Source organism: Mustela putorius, unplaced genomic scaffold (assembly GCF_011764305.1).
Source record: "Mustela putorius furo isolate JIRA1106 unplaced genomic scaffold, ASM1176430v1.1 tig00003962_pilon_pilon_pilon, whole genome shotgun sequence".
Taxonomy (NCBI): Eukaryota; Metazoa; Chordata; class Mammalia; order Carnivora; family Mustelidae; genus Mustela; species Mustela putorius.
Genome location: NW_025422106.1, coordinates 15,656,707 through 15,681,951, shown reverse-complemented (window position 1 = coordinate 15,681,951; position 25,245 = coordinate 15,656,707). Strand labels below are relative to the sequence as shown.

General features: G+C 51.9%; 1 protein-coding gene and 1 long non-coding RNA gene across 9 annotated transcripts in view; one reads left to right on the top strand and one right to left on the bottom strand.

Moving 5' to 3' along the window:
- HNF1B (HNF1 homeobox B) overlaps positions 1-25,245 on the top strand; it is a 51,370-nt gene that overhangs the window by 6,485 nt on the left and 19,640 nt on the right. For 2 of the 4 annotated variants that reach the window (XM_004747153.3, XM_004747152.3), the window contains exons 3-5: positions 3,415-3,601; positions 5,263-5,498; positions 24,149-24,309. In XM_004747153.3, the coding sequence (XP_004747210.1) occupies positions 3,415-3,601; positions 5,263-5,498; positions 24,149-24,309 (584 nt within the window). Of the gene's footprint in view, positions 1-3,336; positions 3,602-5,262; positions 5,499-24,148; positions 24,310-25,245 lie in introns of all 4 variants that reach the window. The other 2 variants (XM_004747151.3, XM_004747150.3) reach the window with 1 other exon arrangement.
- On the bottom strand, positions 5,785-24,201 carry LOC106005321. 5 transcript variants are annotated; one of them, XR_006603694.1, is made up of 3 exons: positions 23,950-24,201; positions 9,086-9,194; positions 5,785-8,054 (listed from the first exon to the last, which is right to left on the bottom strand). It is a non-coding gene; the product is annotated as an uncharacterized LOC106005321 (long non-coding RNA). The 5 variants fall into 5 exon arrangements; XR_006603695.1 differs by having other exon boundaries at positions 23,988-24,200; XR_006603698.1 differs by having other exon boundaries at positions 24,119-24,199.

The following is a 25,245-nucleotide window of genomic DNA, read 5'->3' as shown; positions in this document are numbered from 1 at the left end:
CATGTCCCAGAAAGTTTCTCAAGATGCTTGAGATGAGACTATCCCTGCAAGGGATTTTTTTTCCCCCTGCAAGGGATTTTTAAAATCATTATTGTTTTAAAGCTACATGAGATCTAAATCTTAAGAAACATTCCTTCATTCTGTAAATATTATTTGAACATCTATTCGGTGCCAAACACTGTCCTGGGCTGTAAGATGCACAGGCTCTTTTTTCCGAGGTTTACCACCTGATGGGGGAGATGGCATGTTTAAGTAAATAATGACTGTTGCTTTCTAAGAGCTGTTATAAAGGTATACACAAGGGGCAGCAGAGGAATTGCTAAATTGCCTGGAGATATCACAGAGGGCTTCCTAGAGGAGGTGGCATTGGACCCAATTCTTATAGGATGAATACAAGATACACAAGCATGGGATAAAAATTAGCAAGTGAGATGGAACGTGTGAAAGGAGAAAGGGGTTAGCATTTATTTTTTTAAATTGTTTTTATTAACATTTAATGTATTATTTGCCCCAAGGGTTCAGGTCTGTGAATCGTCAGGCTTAGACATTACACAGCACTCACCATAGCACATACCTTCCCCAGTGTCCATAACCCCACCACCCTATCCCCACCCTCCCACCCCCCAGCAACCCTCAGTTTGTTTTGTGAGATTAAGAGTCTCTTATGGTTTGTCTCACTCCCGATCCCATCTTGTCTCATTTTTCCCCCCTACCCCCCAAACCAAGGGGGAGCATTTAAAAAGACGTACTTTTTTGAAAACTGAAAAATGATATCAGTGATAATATTCATGGGCCCATGCACATGTAGAGAATCTGCTTGTCCAAGCTAGCTCCTGAGCCTATAAAGAGGCTGCTGAAACCAGAACATTTTCTGTCTCCCTGCTAACCCCCCATTGATCTAGAAGGAAGCGGAGGAGAGATGGTGGTGGCTGGAGGATGGGTCAAAGTCTAGTTCTTCAAAACTCCAGAGGCTAGGGCCCTGAGGTGGGCAGAGCCCAGATGTTTCCAGGCACCTGCAGTCAAGGCAACCTGGCCGATTTGGGCATGCGTGCAGGGAGGCTGCCTCCCCAGAAGGCAGCCCTCAGACAGAGGCCACCCCAAACTCTGGGCAGCTGTGAGGGAGCCTCACCCCTACCACAGACAAAACTAGTCAGTTCTGTTACCTCCACCCAAGTCAGATGTGATGGTTTTGTGGATGTATTGTTTGGGTTTGGTTTGTACCAAGAGGCGATGCAAAGGTTGCTGATTAAGGAGGCGTCGTGTCTGTAGGGCTGTGGCCCGTGCCTCACATCCATACAACTTTGGGCAAGTCCTATAAGCAGTCTGAATCTCAGTTTCTTCAGCTATAAAGCAGAAAAGACCAGACTTCTTGCATGGAGATGTTGTGAGAATTAGATGGACCTTTTGGATACCCCACCATACCGGGGGCTCAATACACGTTCATTGTCATGATCTGTATTTGGGAAACACAGGAAGAGCCTCCTGTGGCTCCTGGGTCCTCAGGATTATCCTTACTGGCCGTGCCTCTTACTCTTGGTGACGCCAGAAGGAGGAGAGGAGACCTTGAGACAGGAACTTCTTCCTCCCCCACTTGCTCTCCCTCAGGTGGCTGTACGAGCTGGTGGCCATGGAGACCCAGTAATGTAAGAGGTGTGGAGGCACTTGGAAAAACAAGGCCTCCCTAGAAATGTGGGTCCCCATCATCATCCTGACCCACAGGCAGGGAAACAGGCAGGGCGGGGGTGGGGAGAGTTAGGTGACTTGGGTAGGGCCCTCCATTAGCCAGAACTGAGGCAGTGGCTTCCTGCCCAGAGCTTGGGCAGGGCTTCTCTCGAAGTGTCTGAAGCACTTGTTGGGAATCACTGAACACGGAGCCGAAAGTGGCCTGAGAATCCTCCAGAGTGGGTAGGACCCAAATCCTAGGCCCCAGGGATAGGTCAGACACTACTTAGAACTTGGCCAGTTGGCAACCATTCAGACGAAGCCCAGCACGGCCTGTAGCAGAGTCCCAAGTTCAGGCTGGTTAGAGGCCCACTGTTCCCGAGGATGGGCCAAAATGGAAAATGATCCCTAGACCGGTAGTAAGTTCCCCATCGCTGGAGGGGTGTAGACTGGAAGACCACGTGGCAGGGTGTCGTGGAGGGAATTTGAGCATTAAATAGTGGCCTGACTCTGAAACTTGGAGAATTTTGGATCAAGTTGCCTCTGACTCCTGCAGAAGTGACTCCAGGAATCAAGAAAGAAAAACATCAAGGTCCAAAACCTGGGGACTGGCAGTTAGGAATTGAATCTGTCATGTGTCCTTGCTCAGCAGGGTGGCTGGCCTCTGTGTTTGTTCATCTGTAAAATGGAACTAATGACTTTGAACCCTGGTTCGTGTAGTTCTAAGACGAAAACAAAAGTTCTCTTCTCTCACAAGTGAATAGTAAATCTCATTTAAACCACATGGGATAGAGTGTCCCCAGTGGGTGAGCTGCCACCTTTCATTCTTTCATTCAACAAAAAAATGTATTGAGGGTCACTATGTACCCAGATCCTGGGAATTGACGGGGAGCATCGCTTTGTCTACATTTATCTTTCTTCAACTCATTAAATGCCATTGCTAGAAAGGTCCTGTGTTTGCAGTCTTCTGCATTTGCCGTCTGTCAAAAGTGAGGCAGATCCGTAAGACCTTTCCTTCTTGGGCTGTTTCCCTCATACATGGACCCCTGGACACACACACACACACACACACACGCGCGCGCGCGCGCGGACACACACATTGTGTGAAATTATCCGAAATCTGAGAGCTTCTTCTCTTTCTATTCTAAAACTCCAGTTATATTTATTCCTAAGTAATAGTGAACAGGTTTTGGGTTTTTCCGAGGGGATAACATCATAAGGTAGACGCCTAGGATGCATGAGGAGAGAGGAGTGCTGGGGAGAGCTGTTTTTGGTTTCTGAATATTTGGTCGAAGAGCATATTGTATCTTTGAGCCCTTTACCTCTAGACCTGAGACTTGGTTGAGCTCATCCTCCTGGACACCAAAATACAAGAGTTCAGGGTTCAGAGGCTTGCTTCATGTCTGAGGGCCAGTGAGCCGACGAAAACACACTGTCTCTCAGACAAGGGCTGGGCCACATGGGAGCTCCTTCAGAGAAAGGAAAGCAGTGGCTTTGGTGGAGGGGCCTGTTGTGGGCTTCCCCTCTGAACCCCATGGCCCCACACGTCGTAATGGCAGATGGCAAAGCTTAGGGGAGAGGAATAAAGGTGTTTTTGTCTGTCTGTCTATCTGTCTGTCTGTCTGCCAAGTGAAGGCTACAGACCCTATCAAATCTACTCCTTTCTCTTTTCAGAATTCAACCAGACAGTCCAGAGTTCTGGAAATATGACAGACAAAAGCAGTCAGGATCAGCTGCTGTTTCTCTTTCCAGAGTTCAGTCAACAGAGCCAGGGGCCTGGGCAGTCCGATGATGCCTGCTCTGAGCCCGCCAACAAGAAGATGCGTCGCAACCGGTTCAAATGGGGGCCCGCATCCCAGCAAATCTTGTACCAGGCCTACGACCGGCAAAAGAACCCCAGCAAGGAAGAGAGGGAGGCCTTAGTGGAGGAGTGCAACAGGTAACACCACCAGAAGCTCACTCGAGCAGGCGGGCAAGCACATGGACCTGAGATCCATCCCTACAGTGCTGGGATATTGAAGTACTGGTTATCCAGCTAAGTGTGGCTATGGCAGGGTTTCCCAAAGTGTGGTCCATGGAACCCTGGTTTCACACTATTAAAAAATAAGTTTGAGAAACTTCAAGTGCATTCTTCCTCCCGGGGAGTCGTGACCCATGTTAACCTTAAAAAGACCCTGAGAAGGCCTAGAGTTGAGAAATAAGAAGCGTACATCGCTTTGTTGAGTTGATTGTGAGGAAAGGGGTACTTAAACGATGAGCTGTTATTGTAGGGAAGATAATTTGGAGGTTGCTGGTTCAAAAATAAGATGTCAGTAGGACAAGAACCAGTGTTTGACCTCTATGCAGACCAGGGAAAAATGGTCCCTTAGCCAGAGACTGGCTCTGGCTTTGACCAACTTACTGGTCCAGGAGGAAACTTGGTGGAAAAGAATTGGTTAGATCTGTCCAATGCACTCTGCCCACACTGCTTAGAATTCTTCTGTATCTTAACAACCACATATAATTTTAAAGAAAATGATTAGAAATCCTTGGGATATCTTTTTTTTTTCTTTCATTCCTGCCATCTTCCCTGACTCCAACATTAACTTTGACTTCCTAAAAAGTCTGGTCTGCAAAAGGTGGGGGACACCGGGGTGGCTCAGTCAGTTAACCTTTCGACTCTTGATTTCAGCTCCAGGCATCATGATCTTAGGGTCGTGAGAGCTAGGCCCATGTCAGGCTCTTCACGGGGTATGGAGTGTGCATGAGGTTGTCCCTGTCCCTGTCCCTCTGCCCCTCCCCCCTTTCTTGTACGAGAGCTTGTACTGACTCTCAATAAATGAAATGAAATGAAATAATAATGAGTCTGGTCTTTGCTCTGGCCAAGACCTGCGGGCTCTCTGTCCATCTCTGGGCTGGGCTGGCTCTGACAACAGGATATGACTAGGGAGCTGAAGCCAAGAAAGGACATGTCACAGAATCCCCATGCTGTGCTCTGTCCCCCTGCTAATGAGAAGCGCACCCCCAGCCCCCAGCGGAGTCTGATAGTCCCTCTCCCACCTGGCCAGCAGTGATAAAGCTAGAGACCATGCACCTCTCTGTTCCTCCTTTCACCACTCCCAGCCTGCCCTTTGAAGAGGATCCCTGTGGCACATAAGGAATATGGCATCCCTGACACCCTGTGGGGGCTATCTGAACCCTAAACGAACAGAAGTCCCTCGAAGGGGTTCAGATGGAGCTAGCGAAAGATTTCACCTTTTGTAGGTTGGGAAGAGTCACAACATAAGATATCAAGAGGCCCTGTCTGGACCCTCTCCCTGCATTACCTGCCCGTTGGCTGCTCTCTCTGTGTGGGGAGCCACACCAGAGGCCTGAGCCTTTCATTCCGGGGACACAGAGCTTGTGCGGCCCATTTTCGGCCCTACTCCAGCCAGATAACTCCATGGGCTGGACTTCTCTCAGAACAGGCTTTTCCCCAGGCCCCACCTCTGTCCTTGGCCTCTTCACGCTCCTGAGCAGAAGCACTGAGATGTTGTGTCTGGGGCCAAGGACCAGCAGGCCTCCCCCTGGCTGCTCTCACTCACCCTCTTCCCCTGCTTCCTCCTCCCCGTCCATCCTCAGGGCAGAATGTTTGCAGCGAGGTGTCTCCCCCTCCAAAGCCCACGGCCTGGGCTCCAACCTGGTCACTGAGGTCCGTGTCTACAACTGGTTTGCAAACCGCAGGAAGGAGGAGGCGTTCCGGCAGAAGCTGGCCATGGACGCCTATAGCTCGAGCCAGACGCACAGCCTGGACCCCCTGCTCTCCCACGGCTCTCCCCACCACCAGCCCGGTGCCTCTCCTCCAAACAAGCTGCCAGGTAAGCCCGGCCCAAGCCCCAGTGCCTCGGAGGCCCAGCCCACCTGCTTCTCCCCACCGGTCTGGGCTGGCGCAAGGTTTTTCCCGAGGAGGAAATGGCAGGACGGTGCAAGAGCTGGCCCGCTCCCGTGGCCAGAATGTTCTTGGGAGAACAGTGTGTGGCTGCACTCAGGTTTCCTCTGAGTCCTTGCTCAGACTCTGGGGAGTCCCTCTTCCCCAACTTTCTCTGGGTCTCCTTTCTTCTCCCTGGGTGGCTGCTGACTCAGCAAAGCAGGGCAACAGTCCGATGAGATGGGAGAGGCTGCTTTATTGGCACTCCACATCTGAACTACAGGGTCCCCTCTACCCCGTCCAGATCCCATGCCGGGGCTCCATCCAGCCCTAGCAGGGGGAGCCCAGAGGCCTGTGGGGAAGGGCCACTCTGCTGGCAGTCTCTTGCTGGCTTCGGTGCTCTGCCAGAGTTAGTGCAGAATCTCACCTGACAGCTTTGCAGGGCTGAGATGGCCCAAACTGGTTGAGTCCCTACTGTGCGCTGCCTTGTGCTGGGCCCCCAGCCTGAGTTAGGCGTCTCTGCTACGGGGTTTGGGCTTGTCGCGCCCAAAGCCTACATCGTCACTGTGGGAAAGCGCCCCTATATGCTGAGTGGTGCATCAGGCCTGGTCTGAGGCAGAGCACTTCTCCCCGCCCCGCCCCTCCCCGCCCCCCAGGGGCTTAGTCCTTCCTGGAAAGCTGGCTGCCCAGCGTGACGGTGCTTACTGAGGCTGGCTTGGTGTCCATGTAGAAAGAGGATGGCATGATCTGCCCCCTGCTCTGGGGAAGGGTTTGCTAAGGGAGAACCAGGCCTCATTTGCAACTCTGCCAGCTGCTTGCTCTGCTGCCAGGAGCGGTCTGAGGTCTGGGGCTGGCCTCAGTGGTGGGGGGCCCAGCTGGGCTGTTGCCAAGCATTTCTTGCACACACTGGTCCCACATGACTGCTTCCAGGGTGTCTGGGTACCTTGGCCAGGCCTGAGGCCTTCTTGGAACCCCACTCCTGCAGAAGGGAAAGGTTCGGCCACGCAGGGAAAAGTTTCAGGTTATTCTTGAAAGGCCAAGAAGCCCCCTCTCCCCCCTGCTGCCCCACCTCTGAAGAGCACTAGCCTGATGGCAGAGTAAGTCCATCCCGTAACGGAAATCCAAAGCAAGGGTTCAGAGGGCAGACCAAACGGCATGTGGCCAGCACAGAGCATGACTGGGGCACTTGCTGCCCGCCCGCGGTGATCCACGGAGCAGGGGCTGGAGCGGAGGGGGGCGTGGTTGGGGCAAGGGGCATTATTGAGAAGACAATGGCTATTGTGCTGGGACCTGTGATCTCCACACCAAAGTCAGGGAGCCTGCAAGCCGAACAAAGGCTGGGCAGCTTTCTGACAAGCTGGGGTTGTGGTGAGGTCACCACAGGGTCGTTGGCGGAGGCCTTCTGTATACTGACAGGAGACACAGAGCGGGGCCAGAGGAGCCAGGCAGGTACTGGAAACTGAGCAGGGTGCATGCCAAATACAGCCCAAGAGCCCTCTGATCGGGGTCCTGAGACGCATGGTCCCCCTGGAGTGGGTTCTCTGGGGTCCGCCGACCAGACCTCAGTCTTTGAAAAAAATCATGGAATCCTAGAACTGGGAGGAGTTTCAAAGAAGGAAACAGAGACCCAAACAAAGCAGTAACTTTGGCCAAGTTAAGAGAGCGAGGGTGGCAGACGTGCCTAGAACTCGGGCCTGCCGATTCCCACTCAGCACCACGTAGGTGCGTGTGCGTCCTGCCCACAGAAGCTTCTCGTCTCCTTGGGAAGGCATCGTGCTGGCATGGAATGCACAGAACCATCTAGGGCCCAAGGCTGTCGTCTGGGGCTTCGTGTGTGTGTTTCTAGGGAGGGACTCCTGTTTATAGAGCAATAATGAGGGGACACTGTGTGTGTTCATGTGGCCGCCTTCCCCTCTGCCTGAATTTTCACTCAGGGCTCATCGTGGCAGTCCTTGTGCATCCCCAGAGAGGGGGTTCTCTGGACTTGGTTCTGAATCCTGCCCCTAGCTAGCCAGGTTGATCCCCACAACAGCAGGGTTACCCAGTCATGTCACTTCTCCAGGTCCGACTTGCCTGTCTGTAGAACAAAGAAAGAGGACCTGCCTCATCGGGCCCACGTGAGGATTAAATGAGAGAACGTGTAAACACCCACTTTCCCAATAAATGGTGACGACTCTCATTATTACTGCGGTTTTGACAAGCAGCCGCAGAAAGAAAGGCAGGCAGCAGTCATCCGTTTCCTTCGGACTTTCACACCCGGGGGCATCGTGTCCTAAGAGGCGGTGACATGCGCCTGGGGCCGAACTGGGGCCTGGGGTGCAGGACGCTGGGAGGTGTGATAGGCTGCAGGGGTAGCAGTGAACTGTGCTGGGGCTTCCAGGGGACACACCCCAGGCTCGGCAGACAGCAGGCTGGAGCTCCGGGCTCAGGGTGGGCTGCGTACGGTTTGCAGAGCCTGGCAATGTGCTTCCTATTGGTATGGCCTGTAGCCAAGCCCAGAATGTACCTGGACACAGAAAAAAAAAAAAAAAGAAGAGCTCTGTGGGGGGCCAGGGAGAAACCAAGACCCAGAGTCAGCGTCAGCCCTAGTACCCTCTAAGGCTGAGCCTGGGGTGGGGGGCAGGGAGACAAGGCCCCAGTGCCCCTACTCTGCTCTCCTGCAACCCCCCCCACACGTGAGCCAGGAGCCCCCCGGGGGCACAGGAGAAACCCATCCTCCCCTTGACCCTTCTTCCTGGAGAAGAGAGCATCCCGTTTCTAACGAGCCCCTGGTCTCGCGGCCAGTGTCGGTGGGTTGCGTCCCACTGGCCCACAGTGACCACAGTGTGACCCGGGGGCTGGAATGTCCCGCACAATAGGAGTGGCAGGGGGAGCACTCTGCCTCTGTCAGCAGCTGATTGGTTACAAGGTGCCCCACAAACACCCTGTCAGCAAAATCAGCTGTTTTCGGGGGCTGCCCCTCCCGCCTTTACAATCACGCACCAGCATGCAGCCCAGGGCTGTCATGGCTTTGTCCCCCTTATGCATGCTTAATTGACAATTAAGTTGGGGCTTTGAACCAGCCTGGCTGCCGCTGATGGGCCTTCATCTTTCCAGGGAGAGTCACAGGGGCACCCTTTGTTTGCTCTTCTTGGGGGCCTGAAGTTACTGTAGCGGGCTGCCGGCAGCCATTTATCTTCAGCCTGGAAGGCCTTTATCTGCAATCCGCCCCCCCTCATTCCAGCTCTGGCCAGCAGGAGCTGTCCCTGGTTAGAGGCCCCATGACAGCCCATTCTGAGGCCATTGAGGAGGCCCGGAGTGATGGCCCCATCTCCATTCTGGAGCGGAATCAAGAGAAAGGCCCCCAAAAGGTCAGAGAGCAGGGCTGTGGCAAGGAAAGGGACTGGTTGGAGACAGGTGCTTGTATTGATTGGCTCAAGAAGGAGGAGGAGGAAGTTGGCCTGCAAGGGAAGCCGATGCTTGGGCCAAGGCTAGGGATCCAGCTGCATGAGCTGTGGGGCTCCGTGTAGCCTCCACTCCAGTCTGCAGCAGACTCACCTGGACAGCTTGCCAGCGAGGGGCAGAAAGACCTCATCAGCCTTCGTTCACCCCACATGTTGTGTCCTCGCTCTTACACCATCTTTTGGGGAGGTTGAGGTTCATCCTCCTAGAAAGAAAGTGAGACACAGAGGTGAGAGGGAGCCCTTTCAGAATAATCTTTGGATACCCTGACTGGCAGCCTTTTTACACGGGGGACTTCATTTCTGTGGCCATGTTCTCTTGCCTCCCTTCGAACTCTGTTGCCCCCTCTCCAAGCCCAGGGTGGACTTGATTGGCCCAGTGGTCAGATCAGAGCTTGAAACCCATTGAATCCTGCTACCCACGTCCCCTGCTTGGTCCCCTTCACACGTCTTCCCCAAGTCACCCACCAGAATCGAAGCCTGGGTCTTAGACAAATCGAACCCTGGGCCAGGATATCTGTGTGGTTGCTGCTGTTTCTCCCTGATGCAGAAATTGGTAGGACCGGAGGAAATCTCCAAAGTGCCCAATGGAAGGGTTATGGCTGCATGTGAATAATCATAACATCTAGTGTTGATTAAATATTTCCTGGGTCCCAGGCCCTGGGCTGAGCGCCTATATGCATCATCTCAGTTAAACCTCACAGCCCCCTTATAAGGGTAGAAACCTTCTGTCCCCACACCCCCATTCTACAGTAGGAAGGGGAGAGGTTTAGAAGGTAGATAATTTGCCCAAGTTCATATAGTTAGTAAGTGGCAGACAGGTTTAGAACTGTCACACGCTTACCATCTCTCTGCATTATGCAGATGCTAAGAACTTAGCAGGCATGGAAACATACACACTACACATACACACACTACTCCCATAGTCCCTTCTTCTCCCACATTCTTACTGTTCCCCTCTGAATGACAAAAAGGCTTTAGGAGAGCTGGGCCAAGGATGGAGGGGTCACCCAGTCTGGCTGGTTTATTGCTTCCCGCCTGCACCCCCCCCAGCAGTTGCCCCTGACCAAGTAAGATTCTGCACCCTGCCCCAGCAAGAAATTCAAGCCTCCTCTTTCATGAACCCAGCCCCATCTGGGTAGGGATTTGAACTGCCCTTGTAGTCAGCCCTGTCTGGGGCACTAAATGCCTTAACAGCTTAATGGGGCCCAGAGACAGCCTGGGCACCTCAGCTCCCCTCTGGAGCTCCGCCCCCTCCCGGGGCCCCCCGCAGACAAGGGGCGGGGTTTATGAGGGCGGCTGTAAAAATATTCATCTCCACAGCAAAGGTCCCCCTGGCAAATAAGCCCCATTGTCCCTGAGTAATCATTGCAGTTCAGAAAAGAAACAAATCCTGCCTTGAAACATCTGGTACTTCAGGAAACACTTTGGTACCAACACTTAGGAGCTGAGCGCTTCTCCTCCGTCGGGACTTTATCTGCCGGTCGTTTTATCTGCTAAATTTGAAGGTCATTTATCTTGCAGTACCACCCCATGGGCTGCCACTAGATTGAGGAAGACAATCAGGATATTAATGAGATTAAGAGGCCCAGCCTTCAGAGGCTTCTGCTGGTAACCTCCTTCTGATAGTTGTGGCCCGACCCTGGTCTGCATACAAAGACACCTGGCTGCGGGCTGGCTGGGCTCAGAGGCACTACACAGAGAGGCTGGGAGATACGGGAGCGCTATCACAGTAGGCAGCCCGGTGGGCCATGCCTAATCATCCCCCTGAAGGACCCTTAAGTGATTCAAGGACTCCTTGTTGTCTCCAATCAGCTCGAAGGAGGAAGGAAGCTGCCCACAAGGGCAGAGCCCTGGCCAGCAGGTTCCTGGAGAAGTGCCCTTGGAAACTGTTGGTTTTTTTTTTTTTTTTTTTTTTTTTTCTTAAAGATTTTATTTGAGAGAGAGCACACCCACACAGGGGCAGGAGCAGCAGGGAGGGTTAGGGGGAGAGGAAGAGACAGACTGCCCTGGGGTTCGATCCCAGGACCCTGAGATCAGAACCTGAGCCCAAGGCAGATGCTTAACAGACGGAACCACCCTGGAGCCCTGGTTGTTGAAGGTTGAAGCGAACTTCTTGATATGAAGGCCCAAGATCTGGCATTTTGCCTCTACCCACTTTTCAAGGAGAAGTACAAGCACAAATGGGGAAGATATATAGATGTAGATATGAATGAAACATAACCCCACAATAAGGTCAAGTCAAGCATTCAGTTGTGGTTATTCTAGTGGTCTGGTATAGGGGTTGGCACACTTACCCTGGAAAGAACTAGACAGTAAATATTTTAGACTTTTCAGGCACTATAGTCTCTTTTCACAACTGCTGGACTCTGCAGAATAAAAGCAGCTCTGGACCATATATAGGTGAGCGAATGTGAGGGTCTTCCAGCAACGCCTGATTTATGGGACTGAAGTTTGAATTTCTTATAATTTCCAAACATCACAAAATACTCGCCTTTTAACTTTTTCCCCAAGCATTTAAAAATGTAAAAACCACACTGAGCTGATGGATCCTACAGAAACAGGCTGCTTTGGAGTGTGGGCCATAGTTAGCTGACCCCCACTCCAGGATGATGGTTCCCAAACTTTGTCACACCTTAGAAATCAACTAAGGAGCTTCTAAAAATCCCATTGCCCAGCCTGTGCCATAGACGCCTGACCATCAGTAACCCAGACGCTTCATACACACTGAAGATGATCTGTGGACTTGCTTTCATGATCTAGCAACAGAATCACAGGCTGTCGGGGAAGACCTGAATTCCACCTTCAACTTGACCACTTATGAGTTATGTGACCCTGGGCAAATCTCTGTGATCACTAAGCCCTAGTTTCTCAATTTGTCCAATGGGGACACCAAGTCATACAGATGCCACAGGGGTTAAATGAGATAATGTATGGAAACACCCTGGAGATTGCAGGTGCTCATAAATGGTAGCTAATGCCATATCTTGCACAGCCTTGTTTTGGGGTTCCCCCCTCCTTTCCCTCCCTTCCTCTTGGAGGTCTTCCAGTCCTAACCCTTAAAGAATTTTTTTTTTTTATTTTATTTATTTGACACACAGAGTGCGCACATGCACCCACAAGCAGGGGGAGTGGCAGGGAGAGGAAGAAGCAGGCTCCCATTGAGTGGGGATCCCGATGTGGGGCTTAATCCCAGGACCTCAGGGATTGTGAGCTGAGCCAAAGGCAGATGCTTAGCTGACTGAGCCACTCAGGCGCCCCCAGGTTTTTAGACAAATTGAGTGTTTTCCACTAGATACTCATCTTGGTGTTTGCGGCCGGCGAAGTCTGGCCTCCCTCGTAGAATACTGTTTTTTATTCTTCCAAGGACGACTGCCCTGTGACATCCATAGCAGACTTCCAGGGCCATGTCCGGTACAATAGGCATGTAGTGCAAATGCACTAAACCGGAAGAGAAAAGTGGGGAAGCGCCAAGGATCATGGGGAGGGGCAGAGGCTCATGACCATGTAGCCAGGAGGTCAGGTTCATAAGATGACCCTGAATTTCCTGGAGGGCATTTTTCTCCTTTAATTCAGGGAGGCGTGAGCACCCTGCTTGTGAGTAATTAGCCCCGGGAATCTGCCAATTAGAGGGGGTGTGGTCCTTCCTCGGTGGAAGCCGGGTCTGAGAAACTTAATGGTCTTTGTTCTTAGGAGGGAAGCCCCCCCAAACTTAAGGTGAAAAGAGCAGCAGGAAGGGGAGGGGGAGCACACCCCCTGCAGTGAATGCGGGAAACCTCAGAAGCTCCAGAGGGCTGATTTTTCTGGAAGCTCCTCCCCTACACCTGTGAGCCAGCTTCTGCTCTAGACCGCTGCCCATTGCCCTCCGCTCCGGCTGCAGCGGCCAGACAAACAGGTCATCGATGAAGTTTGGTCTCTGATGCTTTCAGAAAGCCAAGAACCAACTTTCTTAGGACCCATACTCACGTCCTTCTCAGGTTGGAGGAACACGGAGCAGATCTCTTTTGGTGTTTAATGATGCTCCGGAGGGAAGTCTACACCCCCTGAGGCAAACAGGCTACAAGCAGTCCCTTCCCGGACCACACTCAGAAGGGTGTATCTGGGTCATGGGTGGTAGCACCCCAGAGAGGCTCAGGCTTGATCTGTGGTTCTTTCACTGTCTGGTGGTTACTTGGTCTCTCTGAACCTCAGTTTCTTCCTCTGTGAACTAGGGATCATGGTACCTACCTCCTGAGGGCTGTTGAGCGTCTTAAGGATGATCCACAACCAGGTGTTATTGGCTCTGGAGCCCTCCAGGCCTTGAGAGGAAGGAAGAGCTCTGGGTTTCCCTGGGTTCTTGACAGGGGTGTAGCTTGGCAGTTTCACCCTGGAAGTCTCTCTTGTGCAGGAGCCCTGCTTCTCATTTGAGGCATCAGAAACCATGACATCGCAGTATTGGCAAGACCTGGGCTTCTCACATCTCCTTCCCAGGCCACATAAAAGGCATCTGGGAAGCTCATTAAAAGCATGCATGTCTCCTTTTTAAAATCAAAACCTGGCATGGGGGGGCGTCAGGCATGGGGAGTTTCAACAAACTCCTGAAGAGATGTGGAGGTCTGTAGTCAGGGCTGGGTATTGCAAGGCCTGATGGAACAGGAGGGTCGTGAAGGGGTTGATGGTTGTCTGGATGGCCCTTTGCTGAGCTGGGAGAGGTGAGGCAGCGGAGAGAAGGGCCAGAGACTCCAGAGCCATGATTGAGCCATGATTGGAGTGACCTTGGGCCAATTGCTTCACTTCCTAGGGATTCTGACAAATGAGAGTGTTGGACCTCTTGGGTCTGACAGATTATTATTTGGAGATGGGGGATCCTGTGGAGTCTTGGGACGACGCAGAAGCGGAAGGTTGGCCATTGTGATCTCTTATTGTTAAGTTCATCATCTGTCCCTCTCCCTTGCTCCTTCCCCATTTCAGGAACTGTGTGCTCTTACAATCCTTCCACCTTTATTAGGGACCATTAGAGCTTTACAGCACCAGCAAATTGGGTGGGGCCAGTCACAATAAACAGATTTATAATGGGTGGAAACGAGACACCTATCCCTGTTGGAGGTTAACACTTTCAGGGCCTTTGAGTGGCAGCCCGCCTGCCCAGGCCTTCTGGCCCTGGTGGCTGCAGGGAGCCTCCTCCTGGCCAGCACCTGTTGGACTGCGCTGGCAATAAAGCCCTGTGAGTTCTTGCTTGGCGAGGATGGGAAACCTCTAAATAACATCTCTCATCTGCGTAACATCGATTTGCATGGTGGGTGGGCACAAAATAACTGCTTAATATATCTCAACATATTTCATGAATGGAAACATTCGAGTTTACAGATGGAAACAGATGGATCTGCTCCTCCTCCTGGAGAATCCTCCTGGTAGGTGAAGTAGAGGGTTTGTATCCCTACGTGTCCAAGAAAAGAAACAAACCAAGTAAGGCTGTTCTGTCTGCCAACAGAGCTGCTCTGGAAGGCTCTAGAACTGTGTATGTATTCTGAATGGTAGAATTCTGGGCCGTACCAGCGTCTGAGCCTCAGTGGGCTTTCTTCACCACTGGTCCACAACTGGTGCCTGGCATAGGGCCAAGGTTCTGTGTATCTTGCAGTGATGAGGTCTGTCAGGGAGGGCTTCACATCCAAAAAGGTGAATGCATAAATCCCATTTTATTATCTGTTTCTCAGTTTTAAACTGAGCGAGTGGTATTTGTTTCATTTTACATAACATAGTATGTTGTTATTTAAAGCATGTGTTCCCTTTCCTAGAAACAGGATCATCCAGCACTGTCTGCATTGATGCTGCTTAACCAGCATATACAGCCTAACACACACACACATACACACACATGCACGTAGATCATCCAACATTAAATGCTACCAGAAAGTTTTCAAAGAGCAGGAGTATTCATTCTCCTAATGTTCTCATTTAGTTTCTACTAGTTTAATTTACAAGCTTAGTTAAGTCTGCTCTTTTGATTAAGTTCTACTAGCTTAATGTTCTGCTAGATTAGTTCTTATGATCTCTTACCAACATCCCTTGGGCAAGAAAAGAGCTAGTGTGGCTCTTCCTGAGGTTTTGTTGAGCAAGCTGAGGTCTAGGAAAGGGACTGGACGTTGTGCAGATCAGAGTCATTTGGCAAGATGGCTCTAAGCTGCCGCTATCCTTAGGGGGCGCTCCCTGAGTGCTTTGCCAGTGCTCCTTGACAGTGGAAGCCAGTAACCATCCAACCTCTGAAGCCTCGGTGAGTGACACCTGGTGCTGCCTGGGACTGGGGTCCAGGAGATGGTGACCAGTGGCTATCTGTCATGATGATGACGATGGTGATGATGCCTGGCAGCGGTGATGAAGAGGCTGGGGTCTGGCCAGGCAAGTGCCCATAACGAGGCGGCTCCGACACTTGACAGGCCTCAAAGGATCTTCTCCCTGGGTGTCACTTCCCAGCAGGGCTCTGCTTATGAATAGGTCGCAGTGGAAAACCTCTCCTTTCTGAGGCAATTTTATGAGTCCTTCAGTCACAATACAGATGTCTGTTTTTAGGACCTTACTTTTGTGTGGACACCTAGTGGCTCAGTCTGCTGATGGCTTTATAGCCTTCCCCCGTTGCCCAGACCCACTAGAAGCATCATCATTCTCCTCGCCAGCCAAGCCCAGGGGCCTTTGTTGCAGCCGCATTACCCCTCCCTGCAAAGGCTGCCTCTGAGAAGAGAGACCCCAGGAGCCAGACTACAGCCGGGCTCTGTCTGTCCTCCCTGCCTTTACCCTAATGATGTCCACCATTAACCCTTCTCAGTTTTACTCCAACTTCCTTTGGAGAAAAAGGCATTTAAGTGACTCATGTTGCCACAGCAAATTCCCATTAATTAATCCTTCCTCAAAGTCACCCGATGAGGCCCCATACTGGGTTCTCACAGGGTGAGTCTAAATTTGGGTTCCCACCCACAGCCCCAAACATTTAGAAATGGTCATCCTGTACTTATGGAAGCACCCATTCCCGTCCCCCTTAAAGCAGCTAATGGGGGTTATGTTTAGGTCTCAAGAAATCGGGAATGGGTAGGCTCCCCACAGGTGCCCCATTGGCCCTTTTTCACACCAGGCAGAGCTCTGCCCGAGATCTCTGCTGCTTCATACGTGATACTTACACCACTGTGCACCAGCCTCTGGCCTTCCAACACCAAGTCACCCAAACATGTCTCTGCTATATCTACCTTGATGATCTTTTACTCTCTTTCTCCTCCTCTCTTGCTCCCCCTTCTCCCTTCTTCAAGAGGCATGGCTCCCACTAACCTCAGCAAAACCAGGAGATCTAGAGGAGAGATGTTTCCCACTCCCACTTCTCCACCGTTCTGTTCAGCAGATCGGCAGTGTGGGTCCTACACAGGGCCGGAGCGTAGTGATTCATTCATCAGCTGCTTGTTCCAACAGTATTTACTGTGTGCCTACATGGCTGGGCTCCCAGCGCCCGGGTGGCTCAGTCAGTTAAGCGTCTGCCTTTGGCTCAGGTCATGACCCTAGAGTCCTGCAGGATCGAGTCCCGCACGGGGCTCCCTGCTCTGCGGGGAGTCTGCTCCCTCTCCCCCTGCCACTCCCCTTGCTTGTGTACGCACGTTCTCTCTCTCTCTCAAATAAATAAAAATGGAATCATTAAATAAATGAAAATAAAAATAAATGGGCGAGGCCCTGTGCAAGGCGCTGAGGACACAGTGGAGAAGGCAAGCAAGGTCTTGCCCTCATTGGATGTACATTCCAGCAAGGGATACAGCCAAGCAACAAGTAAACAAAACCATTTCAAACCATTGGTGGCTCATGATGGAGCCCAGCTTACCTGGAATCGATTCAGGGTCTACAGGAAAGAGGAAGAAGGGTCAGCTTTGGAGGGGAGACAAGGAGCCAGAGGTAGTGAAAATAACCTCTTCTTCGTTGAACCTCAGTTTTCCATTCTGTCAGATGGGCATCTGGGACACACGGAGAGCAGCGTGTGTAGGGCACTCACAGAGGTGAGGACTTCTTGAGCTCTCAAGGGCCAGCCTGGCCTCTCTCACTTGTAGCCACGGACTCTAGGCTGTAGTGCTCATTGCCAGTTGTCTGATGTTTACCTGTAGCCACTGACTCTGGGGTAAGGACCTGGCGGGGTGGCCCAGCGGGCCTCATGGGGAGGACAGGCAGAGTTTCTGTTGCCCTTCTACCTCCACACATGTGTGATTTTCTCAGGCGCTCTGTACACGTTAGGGTCTGTTCTCAGCCAAGATGCTTTAATGGAAAACGACTTTTTTTCCCCCCTTTCTTTTCTTGGCTCCCTCTGCTTTGATTTTTATAAGAAAACCAGTTTGTGGGCTTCCCTTAAGTATCACTCCACTTTACTCCTTGAGTTCAAGAGTGTTTACCGTCCCCGCGGGCCTGTCTGTGTTTCTGCCCTTACGAGCCGGCCTCCTCACCGAGCCACCTCAGGTAGAAGGCGATGTGGAATTGAAACCAGCCTAGTGTTTGAACTGCTTTCATCTTACATCAGCTTTTTCCTCTCAGGCTTTCAGATTTTTAATCTCCTGAACTCTCTGCAAACATTAATCTTGATGCCCAGAGAGGAGGAAATAGGACTAGGAACTGGCAGGAGTCCCGTGTCGCCGATGAGGACACTGAGGCAGCAGGGCTGTCTCCTGTATGGAAAGCTCTCGTTGCTGGAGTTCTAGTCACACAGCGGGGAACGGTGCGCCCACTTTTATCCCAGATGAGCGTCTCAGAAGTTCCCAAGACGGAATCATGTGGAAAAAGGGGGAGTGGATTGCTGTGGACACCATTACCGGGCCCCCATCGGGACTGACCTGATTCCTCCTGACCCCCTCCCTGGCCCTGAGTTCTGGCGTCATAGCAAAGACAGCTCTGTCTGCCCATAATTGATGGACAGGGTTGTTTCCTTTTCTCCTTCACACGCTCCCTCTTGCCTGGGCTTAAGTTCCCAGTTTCTCTACCCAACAGGGTTGGGCTGTGCTCTGCATGAGGTTAGAAACACACGGGAAGAATGTGTGTGACAGAGCCCTGGCCCGTTGAGTAATGTTTACTCTGTTGGTGGCTGGGACGCTCGTTCGCGCTGGCAAAGGTCCACCGGTTGGAGGAACATTCCTGCATTATCAGGGATGGGAGATTGGCTTGGAAACGTCAAGGGTGAAAGGCATCCCACCAGATTCTGGGTACAACTCACAGACCCCAGGAAAATGGGGGCCCTGGCTTCAGTGCCAGAGGCCACGTGGGGACAAGCCAAGCTTCACAATTGCCCAGGAGGCCTCACCCCCCTCTTCCCCCCACTTCCTATAAAAGAGCAATTCTGGTCATGTTTCCCTGGCTGACATGGCTCTTCTGTTTGCCCGGCTTTTTCTCTCCCCGGAAAACCCGGTGCTTCTCTCACTTTATTTTACTCACTCAGTATTCTGGCTTCTGAGGAAGGAAAATCCATACGGCCATCTTGTAGATAAGAATGCCGAGATGCCCAAGTTGACCGGCCCAGGATCATCAAGGCAGAGAGACAGAGAGAATTCATTTCAAGTGTCTCGATGCTGATGGCCTGTTGATTTCTGGAATTGTGGCATTCCGGCTGTTTTTAGAAGCTCTCAGGGAGCTATAGTTCCCGCCCCCTGAAGCACAGGTTTCTGAAAAGTCCTTGTGGTTAATTACACCCTGAGTGGGTCCTCTCCCAGGTCCTCCTGCAAGGCAGTTGTGTCTGGCCTCAAACACAGGTCCATAGCCAGTTCTGTAGAAGCTGACATTGACATCAGAAAAACCACAGTGCTCTGTAAAGTCACGCATAAACCATGAGGTTTATGGGTTGGGGGGGAATGGGGTTAAGGACACACTACTCAAAACTTCTCCAGTGACACCCTTTGAAGAGATAAAAATCTAATAAAAAGATGAGCAGAGTTTTACTCCTGTGAACTGGTTAGGAAGTGTTTCAGTGCAACAATATATGGCATTTTACCTTGAAAGAGCCCTAAAGTTTGCAAAGGGGAGCAGGTGTCACAAGGGCTTCAGCCTGTGAGTTCCCATGAGGTGGTGGGCGGAGGACTGTCAGAAATTGAAGGGAAAGTTCTAACTCCAGATATGGGTGGAGGTGGCCGATAGCCCATGCAGGGAACTGCTGGTAGCTGGTAGAGGCTTGAAGGGGGTGTGTGTGTTCGTCTGCGTGTGCACGTGCACACTAATGTGTTCAGTGTTTTCCCCTGTGGCTCCGCTTGGCTGGGTGCAGGTTTCTGGATTCCTCAAATGGGAAATTCACGTTGCATTCAGATTATTCCATAATGTATCAATAGAATTGGAACAGATGCATGCTTTTAACACCAGCATTGCCGTAGGACTGACTGCATTTTCTCCTTCCGCCGGAAGGGATGCTCTCTTGTCCTGGGGCATGCCTGCTCAAAGCAGCTGAGGGCTCATTCCTTCTTTCAGTAAATAGTCACAGTCCCAGGCTCTCTGTGAGGCTCTGAGGATGCCACAATGAGTAAATAGCCATGCCTTCCTTTAAGAGGGAAAGAGAAGTACCCTGTCAAAGGAACATATGGTGCCAGGGGACGGACTCCTGCTGTAAGGTTCTCAACTGTGTGTAAAATGCAAAGGGCAAAGCAGGTAACTACCAGGATGAATCAAGGAGAGCTTCACAGAAGTGGTGACATTAAGCCCTCTTAACAAAAAAGATGTGACATGGAGAAGAAGGGAAGAGCTTTCCCAGCAGAGGGAACAGCAGAAGCAAAGGCATGGAAGCAGGGGGTGAACAGGCCAACATGACGGACAGCAGGTGCTCTGATATGGCTGTATGGGGGCGTTGTGTGAGAGGCTACAGCCAAGGTGCTTGGAGTCCCAAAGGCCTGATTCTGCCAGTCCTTGCTGTTGTGGCTTTTACAGGAGGCAGTGAGGGGCCATGCTGGATTTCCAAACAGGGCAATGACATGGTACGAGTTTGTTTCGGAAAGAAATCCCTGGCTGCAGCAAAGTGAAGAGTGCCCTGTAGGAGGGTGCTGGCACAGGAAGCCGAGTGTGAAGATGCTGGCTTCTGGAACCATGAGTTCCGTCATGCCTTGATACTTCTGACCAGTCGTATTGCATGGAAACTGGATGTGTTGTCTCTGTCCCACATGCCATCAGGAATTTAGAAAGAGCCCCATACCCATGATCCTGAGGCCTAGGAACAGGTGAAGTAGGTCACCTCCTCCCCAGGACCTCAGGGATGGTTCTGGATTCTAGCTGGGAGGACTTTGGCTGCTGGACACAACGTGCTGTGGTTCCTAGGACCAGCAATGGGGACGTGGCCAGTGAGTGCCTTGAGCCAGGAAGTGAGTGCAAGGTAGAAGACCACCTTCTGGCATTGTCTGTCTCCTCTGGACCTCCGGGGACCTCTGGGGCTATTGACTCAGCATCTTCAGTCAGTCGTATTAAACCAGAGCCCTGGTGGTATATTCCCGTTCAGAGTTCATGGAGGTAAAGGAAGAAGGGGAGAGGCCATTCTACTGCCCTAGTGTAGTACCTGGCCTGTGACAGGGGCTCAGTCAAGTTTTGTGATCTCAGCCTTCCTGAAAACATCTTTTAGACAAAGATGGTCCCAAGGTAGAAGGAGCTGAGGTATCTTGAGCAATTGTTATGTGCTAGGCAGTTTCTGGGGACTTTCACATCTCTTAAGGTCATTCGTCTTGACCTAAGGGGCAGAGACTGTTAAACAGCAAAGAAACTGAAGCTCAGGGAGGTTTAGTCACTTCCCCAAGGTCACACAGCGCATGTGTGGTAAAACCAGGATTTCAGCCCAGGTTGCTGGGTTCCAGAGCCTCCCCCTCGCTCCTTCTCCTTTGAAGCGCTCTTCTGGGTTTGTGAAATACCCAAGGACCTGGCCTCTCCTTCCTCCAACGAGAACACTATTTCTGGTGCATCGCCAGCAGATACCTTGTGATACACTTTCCCCCTCCACGCGCCCTTTCAGGCGGCTGCCTGATCCCAGAGCCACCTTCTCTGGGCCCAGAGTGATTCCCAGACTCCTGGGGAGAGGAGCACGGGTCGGAAAGGTCACAGGTGAATCAGGAACGGGCGAGCAGCCCCCTGCCTCACTCCCACCACACTCAGGGGGTGATAGCAGCCCCCTCTCCCAGCGGGCTCAGAGGTGAGGAAGCTGGGGTTCCCCCAATACACTGAAGGCAGGGCTGGGATCAAAGAGGGATCCCCTAACTCCCTCCCGATGCTCCCTCTTATCCAGAGGTCTAGGCCCACCGGTCTTTTAACACAACAGCCCCACCTTGACATTTCTCCTAGAATGAAGTTCTGCTGGGCGAGAAAACGAGGTTTAAAAACCACGGCAGCCTCGGGCTACATTGCTGGGGTTCTAACAAATGGCTCTCGACATCCCTTCTGCCAGGCTCCTTCCTAAAAGGAGGCTTTTGTTTCCTGTGGATATCCTTGGTTAATTATTTTTAAATAAATAATTCTGTAGCCTGCAGTAGGGGAGAAGCCTCTCCATGACCCATATTTGATCATCAGAGGACTGGCCCTCTTCCTTCGGCCAAATTAAATAGGCTACAACCGGAGTCTGTTTGACTTGAGGCTGAATCGATGGCGGGGACGGGCTGGGAGAGGAACGCACACCTGACTCCTCGCGTTATCACCGCGCTCTCCGGAGCAGAGCATCTTGGGGAGGTAAATAGCTGGCCCGGGAGTCGGAGAAAACAGGGTGAAGTCCAGTCCCTCCAGAAGGAAAGAATGAGAGCAGCAGAGGCCAGGCCTGCCTCCCAGGTTGCTTCCAGAGCAAAACCTCAGGGCTTCTTCAGGGAAGGATCCTTGGGGAGCCCTTCTCCAAGGACAGGTCATTCCACTGGGTGCTTAGCACCTGCCCCGGGTTGTCTAGAATTCCAGAGTCTTAGGACAGGTACCTTGGGGTCCCTCTCCATACTAGTCCCCTCCCCACCTATAGTTACCCCTTTTTAGCATTAGGCTAGGAGACTTACAGATATTTTCTCCTATCTCGAGATCACTGTGTTAAGGATATGTTTCCTCCATCGTATGAGACAAGGCTATGGCACAGACAGAAAAGTCATTTTCCCAAGATCATCTCCAAAGAGCAAATTCAGGAATCAAGCCCGAGTTTCTCTAGCTCCTGAGCCCACGGTCTTCCTCACTGTCCCTCCTTGTCAGAAATCTCTTTCTCTTGCTGATGTAAAACCAGCCTCCCTCTTTTCCATGGGATCTGCTCTGGCTCCTGAGCTCACAAGGCACACATCTTTTTTTTCTGCATAATAGCACTGGGAGCTGTTGGGACACACCCTGCCAGGAGTCCAGTGGGAAATGTGAGTGGAGAAAAGGAACCTAATGTGACCCAGTGGGGCAGAGTAGAGAGACTTTGGGGACTGCAGGTGGCTGTGGAGGAACATGGGCAGGACCAGGCAAGGGGTGCTGGTTTGGAGGCAGGGAAGCCTTTCCTCCTTTTAACATTATGGCTCCTGTTCCCCCAAAAGTGGAGTGCCCTAGACCAATAACCACCAAATTCCAATGCTGTCCCACTGCCACCCCTACCAGCAGCCCCAAGCATCAAAGGATGAGGACAACCACCAATAGAAGAAGGTCCGTAGAACACATAGCCGCTCAGAGTCAGGCAGATTGCTTTTGAAGGTTGGAAGTCTGCCTTAGCATTTGTTTGTTTTCTTCCTAGTCCCTTATGGCTCTGGGTCATATCAGCCTTGGGTAACGTCCTTTGGATGGTGCCAGGAAAACTGGCTTGGGTCTCCTTTTGGCAAGCTTCGTGTTAGTGATTTGGAGGCTCCTGGTGGGAGGGGGGGCTTTGTAGCCTCCTCGGGAGGGTGGGGCCCTGGGGGAGCAGGAAGCAGGGCAGCGGGAGACAGACCAACAGAACCAGTGTCCTTGATACAGTCAGAGTTAATATGGGGAAAGCTGGCAGATGGAGAATTGTAGTCAGACAGTTGGCCCACCTCTCCAAGCAATGGCATGCCGAGAGCATTCCATCTCCCTACCTTGCAGGTAGACCCAGGGTCCCTCAAACCTTTTTGTTGAATCCAAAGTGAAAAACAAGAACATGGTCTCCATCAGCTTTGAGCTTAGGTGAGGTGTCCCGGAGACCCCCCAGCTTTGTCTTTGGCTGTCTCCTGGGCACATCCTGCGAGACTTTGATCCTGCAAATTGGGCCCGGGTTCTTTGCCCCCCACCCCCTTTCTCCTTCCTTCTGTAGGCCACCTCTGCACAGCACTTTTGCCTTTCTGAGCGCAGACCTCTGTTTTGGTTCCTGAGCAAGAGGCAGAGTCAGAGCAGTGAAGCTATAAGCATGCTTGGTTCTCCCCTCCCTTGCAGACTAATCATCCACATCCCTCCAGGATGTGCTCCCTGCCCCACCTCCTGGTGGCTGCACCTTCCCCTGGGCCCTGGGAAGTCAGCCAGATGGGACCCCATCAGAGGAATGTGAATTACAGAGCCCAAGACTCCCAGCCGCAGCCCCACATCCCTGTCCTGCTCTGCCCGTGTCCCCCCAGGGGCCTCTCTGTCTCAGCCAAAACCATGGTGTGCAGCGATGGATGCCTTCTGCTATGGCTCATGCAGGGGTCCTCCCTGGGCAAGTGCCTCTCTGTAGAATGGGTCTGCTCGCACTTGGCAGGCTCCACATTGCCATGAGTGCTGGGAAAACATTTCTAGAAGGCATTTGGAAGAGTAAAAGAAATACTCTTACCAGGAAGAGAAGGCCAATCTCCGCACCTAAATCCTGAAACAATTACGCTAAAGCAACAACGAGGGGAATCCTCTCGTGCTTTGGAGTTCCTTCCTTCCTTCCTCCCTCCTGCCCTCCCTTCCTCTTTCCCTGCTCCCTTCCTTTCTTCCTTCTTTCCTCTGACAGGTATGTATGAAGTGGTTACCAAGTGACAAGACACTAGGGATACCACCATGAACAAAACAAAACCGACAAAAATGCCCTGCCCTTGGGGAGCTTACATTCTAGAATTTGAAGTCAAGCCCACGCCACCTCTAACCTAGAGAAAGATGGCCAGCGTTTCTTGTGAGCAGACGGTGGGGGGAGGAGAAGGCTACTTGGCCTTCCTGGCGTCCACCCTTGCCAACAAGGGGAGCCGAGTCTGTGTTCCAAGGCCCTGGGGGCACTCACGGCTGCTGTGGGGTCCGTCTTGTTTTGCAGGCGTCCGCTACAGCCAGCCGGGGAACAGTGAGGTCACTTCCGCCTCAACAATCAGCCACCATGGCAACAGCGCCATGGTGACCAGCCAGTCCGTTTTACAGCAAGTCTCTCCCGCCAGTCTGGACCCTGGCCACAATCTCCTCTCACCTGATGGTAAAATGGTGAGTACACCTGGGCCATTGTCGCTCTGGAGCTGATAAGATAAGAGGCAAAACAAACACAACTTCTCACAAGGCCTGCCTCAAACAATGAGCCATTGTAGCCCCTTCGGGGAAAATGGGGGCTGTCCAGAGTTGGAACGGAAAGGTAGGACCGGTGACCCAGCCTTTGGCGGGTAGAAGAGGTGTTCGGTTTGAACCTAGCCAATAAATCTGACAGAGTTCTGCTCTCATTTTATTGATTGAATGCCTCATAAAGGAGCAAGCCGGGTGGGACCCTGTTTGTTTTGGGGCCCGCCAAAGACATTTGCGTTGATAAAATGTTCATTCTTACCCACCCCCCACCAAGGCCTCCAAAGCCAGTCTTTTCACCTCAGAGAGGACTTCACTTGGAAACAAGCCCCCTCTTTCTCTTCACCGTCCCCAGGTGCTGGCATAGAGAGAAACTGAGTCAGGATTTAAAGGGTGGTAGGGATGGAGGGAAGCTTCTTGAGCTTCTTGATGTACCTCACGGAAGAGCACAGCACAGAATGGTGGGGTGGGGCAGTGCTTGCCCAGTGAGAAACACCGACTTTGAAGTTCCAGGGACCAGGGTTCAAATCCCAGCTCCCGCACTTAATAGCTGAGTAGCCTTGGGCGGGTTACTGAACTCTTAGTCTGTGTCTTTCTTTCTCAGCTATAAAATGGGGGTGAGAACAATACAGTAGCTTGGGGGGGCAAGTGTGCTAACAAGTTAAGACTCTGCACCATGTCATAGAGTTGAGAAACGCCGTGGTGGCGTGATGTGGATGTCCGTGTCCCCCATACCCACAGCCCACACCCAGATGTAAGTTTAGCACACTTGGTGAGGAATAGACAATTTGAATTGACAAGGCTCTCACTCTCTAGCCACACAAGGGCAGGGGAGCACGACTGGTGAGAGAGACAGGCATTACGACA